Source organism: Cynara cardunculus, assembly GCF_001531365.2.
Source record: "Cynara cardunculus var. scolymus isolate 2C chromosome LG 2, CcrdV1, whole genome shotgun sequence".
Lineage (NCBI taxonomy): Eukaryota > Viridiplantae > Streptophyta > Magnoliopsida > Asterales > Asteraceae > Cynara > Cynara cardunculus.
In genome coordinates this window covers 16,687,518-16,697,039 of record NC_037529.1, presented here as the reverse complement: position 1 = coordinate 16,697,039, position 9,522 = coordinate 16,687,518, and the positions used below count along the sequence as shown (strand labels likewise).

Below are 9,522 nucleotides of genomic sequence, written 5' to 3'. Positions count from 1 at the left end.
TGGAAGAATACATAACAAAAAGATTACATGAATTTGTTGGCCCACTTTCCTTGGAGAAGATTATGGTTAAGTACATGTTCAGGATGTTAGTAAGTGAAGGTATTCTTCTTACTAATTGGGAATTCTTTGATATGCCTACTTCTCAATGAACTTATTCCATGTCTATTCCTCAAGTGCCTCTTGGCTCATTTTCATCCATATCAGGTGAATTTCAAGGATTTGAGAATTAAAAATGATTTAAAGGAAGGAGTAAATGAATAGTCATAGGTTAAACCCATGAATGAGAAACCACAAAAAACTCATTCTAATAATGATATTTAGGGGTAGAGAAGTCGTTTATATATTAAATATTTTAGAAAATCATAATTTTGAGAAAATTCATAACCATAATTTGTACTACACCATTATACCACATCATTGGATGTGGTTGTTCCTTATTATAATCAATTTATTATTATATACACACACATATAATACATGCAAGCATAAAAATTATTTAAGAATTTTGACAGAAAAATTCCTTATAATACACGCAAGCGGTGTTGGATTTTGTGGTAAGCAAGGAGCAATCAACTTTCACTAAGGGAAGAACATTCTTGAAATGATCAATGTTTTTTCAATAGCCAATCAACTCTAAAAAATCATAGGAGTTTTTTCTTTCAGAAATCTATCTATAAAATTATTTAGATAGAATGCCTTCAACCTTGTCAACTGACAGTGAAAGAACAAAATGGGGATACATACCAATACCTATTACACGTAGGAAAATGGAGATCGAAACAAATAACTTGCACGGTCCAAAATAAAAAACAAAAGAGTTTGGAGTATTAAATAACTTGTATCCATATAATATTTGGCGTGACATAGATAATGAATAAATATGAGTTAATATTATTCCAAGTGTCATTACAAAAATGATGGCAGTTTTGGGCATTAAAATATATTTTTGGCTGGTAATGATTCCCAAAAAAACTATAAATTTTGAAACAAAACCACTCATACCCATTAATGCAAGGGAAGACATTGAAAAGCTACTGAACATCACAAATATTTTCGGCATGGGGATAGCTACTCCGCCCATTTCGTCAAGATAAACAAGACGTATTATATCATAACTTGTTCCTAAAAAAATGCAAAACCAATAAATTCATGAGATTATTTGTAAATGGCTCCATTGAGCCCCATATACGTTATAGAAGAAATCTATATATATATATATATATATATATATATATATATATATAGAGAAAGAGAGAGAGAGAGAGAGAGAGAGAGTTTGGTTCAAATGTTAACCAAGATTATTGTGTTAACTTTGTTAACCAAGCTCAACCAATGAAAATCAATCTTTTCTTTAGGTTCATATACATCTCATATGTTAATGACAAGGGTAATTAAGTAATTTTACCATTTTATGTAACTCCCATATCAGTAATTGAGAGTTACAAAATATAAAAATCCCATAATTGATGATGATTTAATATTGATCTTGTTTTTCAATTTGTGATTATTTTTGAAATTTGATTTATCTATCTATAATGTTATTGAATTTGTGGTTGTTAAAAGATTTCTGATAGTAAGTTTACGATATCGTCCAAGCTAATATGGATAAACCCATTGGAAAACAGATCGACAACAATGAGAATAAGAATGTTAAAATGGTTTATGATGACAATCGGACTTCGAGTTCCGGAAGTGAAGACAATGATCAAAGTGTTTGTATTGGTAATGGATTAATATGATATTGCATTTGTTTTTATCGACAGTGCTCACCTTTGACAGTTCTCACTTATCTTGCAAAAAAGGTAACTGCAGCTGACCTGTTGAACAACTTTTGTATATTTAGGAGGTGGCTCTATTGAGAGATTCAATCAGTTTACAGGTGAAGACATATGAAGTTAACACATAGTGCATTAGATGTTCATATGAAGACATATGAAGACATAGGGACACACACAAACATATGAACACATCAGAAACCACACAGCCTTTGATGTCGTGATTCATAAGTGTTCATGTCTATTCAAGTCACTAGATGTTCATATGAATCCATATACACACACTAAAACATGTGAAGACATGTGAGCACGCATGAAAACATACAACCCTAGATGCCTTGGTTAATACGTGTTCATGTACATACAATAGAGTTGGCTCCTGAATATATGGAAAATGTTCATATGGTTCACATGTTCATATGGTTCACATGTTGTTCATATGTCTATATATATATATATATATATATATATATAGTGTGTGTGTGTGTATGTGTGTGTGTTCATATGGTTCTTACATTAACAAAATGAATGAAATTTTTTGATTTTGTAACTACCAATTAATGATATAGGAGTTACATAATTTTTTTTACCTAAATACCCTTTTCCCTTTGTTCACATATTTTTTTGAAATTGTAAATTTAAAAATTTATTTTTTTATCATGATTAATCACAACCGTTTATTGTAAGAATCAATGGCCAAGATTGGTTAACAAAGTTAATACAATAATCTTGGTTAACATTTGAACCAGCCTCTCAGCCTCTCTGTCTCCCTCTCTCTCTCTCTCTCTCTCTCTCTATCTATATATATATATATATATATGTATATATTAAAGGAGAAACCACTAAGTATGATATGGCTTCTTCTAAAAGCTAGAAACTCAATTATCTTTTTTCTTCTTTATCATTCTTCAACCTTTTGTTGTTCTAATTTTCCACTTTAACTTCTCATCAACATTGATTATTAATTCATGTTTGCATTTAATGTCGTTCCCTTCGTTTTTCCTAACTCCTCACCATCTCCGAATCGTTTCATTTTTCATGAGCCTATGGTTCTCTCCATATATCAAATCGTATTCTCCATCAAAATGGAATTAACAAGCTTCATGTTTTATCGAGTTTGCATGTGTTATGTCGTTCCACTTTTGTAGAATTTCCTTCCGACCTATCTATACCGTTGTTCATCCTAGATAAATTTTCTAGGTAACATCATCTTCGTAGTGGTTCCCTTCCATGCCTCATTTCATAGGGAACCTCAAAGTGACTCTTCCTTGCTCAAGTTTCCATTGACTTTTAGTTTTCATTTGTTTTATGTTTAAATTCTTTACTTTTTTTATCTTAAATTGAATGCTCCATCAAAATGGAATTAAAAATTTTCATGTTCTATCAAGTTTGTATGTGTTTTGTTGTTTCTCTTTTGTAGAATTTATTTTCGCCACATCAGTACTGTTGTTCATCCTACATAAATTTTCTAGGTAATATTATCATGAATGTGTCAAACCTTTTAGTTTCCATTTATTTTATGTTTAAATTATTTTTCATCTTTCCTCCACTAAATCATTTATAAGCTACAATCAAATGCTCCATCAAAATGGAATTAACAACTAACATGTTTTATTAAGTTTGTAAGTATTTTGTTGTTTTTCTTTTGTAGAATTTCTTTCCAGCTCATACGATTGTTCATCCTACATAAATCTTAGGGTGCGTTTGGTTTGCAGGAATGTTTTTGAGGGATTTGGATTCCCAGGAAGGATTTGGATTCCATGGGATTTGGATTGGATTGGATTTAAAATTCATCTTGTGTTTGGTTTGCAGGATTTGGATTAGATTTAAAATCCATCCTCTGTTTGGTTTGTAGGATTTGTAGTATTGGGTCTCCTTACTCAATTGACAATTATTGAGAACTACAGCAAAATTGAACCTAATCTGTATATTCAACCTAATCTGTCAAAATTGAAGGATTTAACCTAATCTGTGTTCATAGTTTAACATTTGATTGGATTAGCACCTTCGTTAGGATGAGTCTCCAAGCATGAGGACCAAATATGCCTATATATCTAATCCAATGAAGCATACTAGTGGAATGTGGAGTAGATTTGGGGTTGCAATGTCTCTTTCTTTTCATTTTTCTTTTTAATTAATAGCAGCGCTAGCTGACATCTTTCATCGTGTTTCTCGTACCCACTTCATTTTAATTCATTAATTATAGCCATCCGGCCGTTCTTTCGGAGTTGTCTGGTTCAACTATATCGCTTGTCCCGGTGAATTTTAATTTGCAATTTCTATTAAGGTGAAATCTAACAGTTGTTCATAGATCATGTACGAACTTTATTGAAACCCAAATTAATGCACGATGGAATAATCCATGAAAAACCTCGGAAACCATGAAGTAAGATTGATACCCAAATGGATAGATAAGAGGAAAAATTAGTGGTGGATTTACATCAGAAAGAAATAMCAAAAAAAGTAARAGAAAGTGTACAAGACAGAAGAACATAGAAAGAAAATCAACTCCACAGCAAAAGTCTATTGGTAGCAGCAAATGAACTTGAAGCAATCAGAGATTATATCGGGCGGATAGTGAAGTAGGTCTGAGCCACCGTAAGACYGAAAAGAAGGAATCCAGCAAGTAGGGCTATAAAACTCCATGGACTRCTGAAATAAGTACGCCTCAACCRYGCAAYATTTTTGGGCCAGTAGCCGTTGTAATAGCCATCCAGTTGTTTCCACTGTCTGATGTAAGAGAAGTCCTTAACCGTAACTTCTTTGCATATGCTGTTAATCATATTTGAAGCTTGTTCGCTAGAACCCAAATTGTTTATAAGTACTTTCGATTCTATTACCTTGAGGACGTCCTCTTTAGTATCTAATATCCTCTCCATCGCAAAAGCAYATGATGTGACGTCATCAGGAACYGCAGGAGAGAACTGCTCATATGCAATGAGGTTCCTAAGAACAGCCTCTGTGTAATCTTCAATTTGCAGCATAGGCATTCTGAAAGTAGGCTTACCCCACGACCAGCAAAAGCAATGAACCTTGGAAAATTTGAATTCCATGGCTAGCAGCCACTTTGTATCATTATTAGGCTTAAACATTACCCCTGCCAGGGCCAGTTCTGTGACCGAGTATGATATTGCATTTAAAAATTCTGCAGCCGAATTCGATGCTGTTTTTGAATTTTCTGATGGTTTGGCATGTGCATGCTGGTAACATTTCTGTAAAACGCCAAGAATATGATCATGATTTGTTTCAGCTTCATCATTATCGAGCACTAGCTTTTGTCGGAAGGGGTTCACATCCTTTAGAAATGAAAGAACAAGGCTAACAAGAGACGCTCTAGGTTCTAATTTCCTAATTGTGCACTCAAAGAGGTCTTGGAGAACAAAGAAAGGSATTTGGTTTTCTAGCAGAACCAAATCTTGCTTAACGTAAAGGGTGAGCAACTTGTTGACAAAAACCGAAGGGCTCTCATATTTCCTATCGTTTGACCTGTAAATGAGTTCTAGTATGAAACAACCATCGATAACCATCATTTGTGCAAATTCATGGTCATCATAGGTCTTCATCTTCCCTCCATAACATGCCTTGATTCTGTCTATTTTATTAAGCACCATGTTGACACATGCTTTCGTGGTTTGCTCACGTGGGGATTTTAAACGACGATATAGATCAAACATATAAGTCACCTTGTGCACCTCAGCTTCCTTCAAATTTTTGTTGTCTTTGTGGAAAGGTCCAATCGAGATCACACGAGGGGTATAAGAATTTGGGCTGACATCACGAAGCCTTTTTGCAACCCTGTAAATGGAAGGTAAAAACTGATGGGCATGTCTCCTCCTTTTTTTCTCTTTGACAACAAGTATTTCAATGGTGTCATAGATTCTATCTGCAGCATCTCCATGACCAGAATCGTTGCTTTCCATTTAAAACGTTAGCTTTTCTCTGCAATACTTTCCGAAACACAGTATAGTAGCCAAACTGTAAGTTCAATTTAAACAGTATAGTTACCTCGATTATGAACTTGCTTAGTTCTAACTGGTTCCTTCTCGGTATTCTGTTTTTGGTGATGAAAAGAACTTGATTTATCAGCTTAAATAGACTAATGAAACAAACAACCCATACAAATTACCAAAATACGTTTGACATTTTCAATTTTCTTTATCGTCAACAAGTGAATGTTTGGAAAAATAACATATATATTTGGTAAAACTTATGAAGTTTATAAAGACAAAACTGAAATAGAGACTTGAAATCATTGACCATATACTCTTGAAATCAACAACCAAACCAAAACATAATCAAGCAAATTAAGTTGCCAAAGACGAGTACCTACCCCTCTCTAGTCTCTTCTCGTCACAGTCGCTGCCATGAGGATATTAAGGCAAATATAAATTATAGGTTTATTGAACATGTATTGTATCGGGGTGTATGGCACATTTATAATATATCGGTCCTCACTACTAATACCTGGACTTTTCACCAGAGATATTTCTGACGAATTAATTATGGAATTTAACAGTCGGATATTTTCTGGTCGATAACGACGTCGGAATTTCCTTGGTTTTGGTTAAACAGACATTTTACTATTTTGTGTTTGTTGACGATTTCTCTCAGTTTTCCATGGATTTTTCATTTTCCGTTTAATATGTGAAGTCTATTAATATTAACTAACAATAATGCTAACACACCCTATGGTCAAACGAGTTGAGAGGTTCTGAAATCATCAAAAAGTATATGTGGAAGCCCTATTGTGAAAACAATCTGCAATTTGGTTGCGTGAGAGGACGTGCACCTCACCTCGAGAAACTTTCTTGTGTACAAAGTGAATGTCCATTTAACCATGTTTGGTCCATTGATGTATATATAATCATATGCAACCCATTGTCGGAAGAGGCAAGGTTTTCTGCCTCAATCTCTTAATCCACGGACCTGGTTATAGCTTCATGATTGTATGTGGTAGACGCCATCCTCATCTCCTTCACAATCCATAGCTTCAACACAAGGCAACCCCAATGCCAACTTCAGCTTAGACTTTAGAATCAGATAAATAAACAAATAGATAGAACTGATCAAAAGTCCATTTAAATAAATCGAATTGGTTGTGCAAAGTTAATTATATATGATCGATTGTTAAAATTCAAAATCTATTGATAAATGGATTGATTTAATTATGTCCAACAACATTGGATGTAAAGTGATGAACACTATAAATAAAAAAGAATGCACTATAATTAAAATGAACAATATTCTCCCTCGAGTTATCTTATAGACATGTATATTCTTAAGACTATATAATAAGTTTCATGTATATTCAATTTTTTTCCATTTTTAAAAAAATATATGTAAATCATTAGTTATGCAATATATTTCGAGGGAGAAATTTTGAAGACTTTTAAGATTGAATTAATTAAGGAGAATATATAATATTATAATGGAATGGAATTATCTAATGCTCTTAGGGTGTTGACGTACACGTTTTTGTTTTATGTATTTTTTACATGTAAACAACATTATAAAATGACCAAGACTTGTTCAACTTTTAAAAAGTTGTTGTAACATATTCTAAAATTTGTCATAAAAAACAAACAATATATACTTATTTTTAATACATATATATATAGAGAGAGAGAGAGAGAGAGTGAATTGCAATTTTGGTCCCTAAGATTTGTTGTTTTTTTTGTTTTGGGTCCATACAAGATTTTTATTGCAACAAAACTCTCATGGTATGTAAAAGTGTTTGATATGGGTCCCTGAGACTAACAGGAGTTAAATCTCAACCATCAAATAAGGGTATTTTGGTATTTTCTATGTTTATTTCTCATTTTCTGTTAAAGAATAAAATGAAAAACAAATGGACCCATAATCCACGGGATACTAACCAGAATAACCTTTTAGAATAGTTTATTTACGATTTTAACCTTAAAATTAAATTTTCTAAATAAATGGCCATCCGTTATCCTATTAGCGCTGCTAGGTGTATACATGGACTAAATTATAAAAAAAAATATTGATTTGACTTGTTGACCGATAACTTTGACCAAACACCGCAATGGGTCCCACTTAGGGGTGGCAAAAAATGACCCATCCATTAACTCAACCCAGAATTAGCAGGTTGGGTTGATATTTTCAACTCATTTAAATAAATGGGTCAACCCGTCTAACCCATTTAAATAAATGGGTTGGATTGGATTGAATTTTTTGATATGTTTTCAACCCGTTTTTAACTTGTTTTCAACTCACTTAAAATATTATATTAATTTATTTTATTCTTAATATTATATCTATTTTATTTTTTATTTTGTTTGTTCTTAAATAAATTGGCCCAAGTTTCATGATGACTCTTCGATTTCAATTCTTCAATAATCAATTCTTCATACGTTTCATTACTAATCAGTATCATGAAACCTTCAATTCTTCAATCTTCATGCGCTTTGATTATCAATCTTTTCCCCTTCTTTTGAGTTCTACCTTCTCCAATCAAAGATTTGGATTGGTTTCAGATTTTCAGTTTCCGATTTGAGGTTGAGGGCTTGAGGCGTTGTTGAGCGATAGCAGAGTAAGTTCTTTATGATCATGTTTGTTTAGCATTTTGTTGTTAAACTTCTTATAGATCATATGAATTTCATGTTTCTCTTTGATTATTTGTTACTTTATGACTCTATCGAAGTTTAGTGATTTCTTTCAAGTTTGAATTTGTTATTTGTGTGGTGTGACTATCTGTTTTTATCACTATACCTATACCTCAGAGAGAATTGTTATCATTCGTCTTCATTGAGATAATTATACAAGCTACATATAAGTTGTTTTGTACGCATGAATTACACTTGCTGATGGACTAATGGTCTTAGGATTTTAGGTACGAGAGTAAAATTGGGGTTGATGAAAGTGGAAGTCGAGTTACTTAGAATTTAAAAAATTTCAACTTATTTTGAACGATATATTTGTTGTGGTTGTGTTTTATTCAAACTTTGAACAATTTGGTTGTATTTGTGATTGTGTTATGTTTTATTCAAAAAAGTTAAATACTCTAGTTCTTTTTTTATTTAAAATTTTAAAATTAAATTGGTCAACTCAGGTTCAACCCATTTATTTAACATGTTGGGTTAAAAAAATCGTAAACAGGTCAACCCGCTGTCAACTCATTAACCCAACAGGTTCGGTTGGGTTGAAAAATCGCAACCTATTTAATTAAATGGGTTGGGTTGAGATTTTCAACCTGTTTAATAAATGGGTTGAACCTGAACCCAACCCAAGCTGACCTATTGCCACCTCTTACACACCGGTCGGTGCGCGGTGCGTAAGGGCTCCACCGGCCGAAAAAGATTTAAAAATTTTAATTTTTTTTCTCATCCTCAATACATAAAACTATTCAATTTCCTCCTTCCCAATACAACACTATTCAATTTTTTTTTCCTCCTCAACCCCACTATATAAACAATTCAAATTTCACAAAACCAACAATTCAATCTCCATTATCTTAATAAATCTTCATTACCCCAATAAATCTCCATTACCTTAATACAATCTTCATTAACTCTAATACAATCTCCATTATCGACATTTAATCGTCGAAATCATGGTAAGTTTACTTATTTGATGTTTTTATATAATTTCATTTTTACAATGTATTAATTTTAATATAATCTCGTCTTTACAATGTATTTCTTATATAATCTCATTTTCACGATGTATTAATTTTAATATGATCTCATTTTTATAATGTATTAATTTTAATATAATCTCGTTTTTA

The 9,522-nt window shown here is 32.4% G+C and overlaps 1 protein-coding gene across 1 annotated transcript; it reads right to left on the bottom strand.

The window, feature by feature from the left end:
• Positions 1–4,245: 4,245 nt before the first annotated feature.
• Positions 4,246–5,695, bottom strand: LOC112505957 (putative UPF0481 protein At3g02645). The gene has a single exon (XM_025109991.1). It carries the CDS (start codon positions 5,693–5,695, stop codon positions 4,337–4,339), a length of 1,359 nt encoding a protein of 452 aa, XP_024965759.1. The 3' UTR covers positions 4,246–4,336.
• Between the last annotated feature and the right edge of the window lie 3,827 nt (positions 5,696–9,522).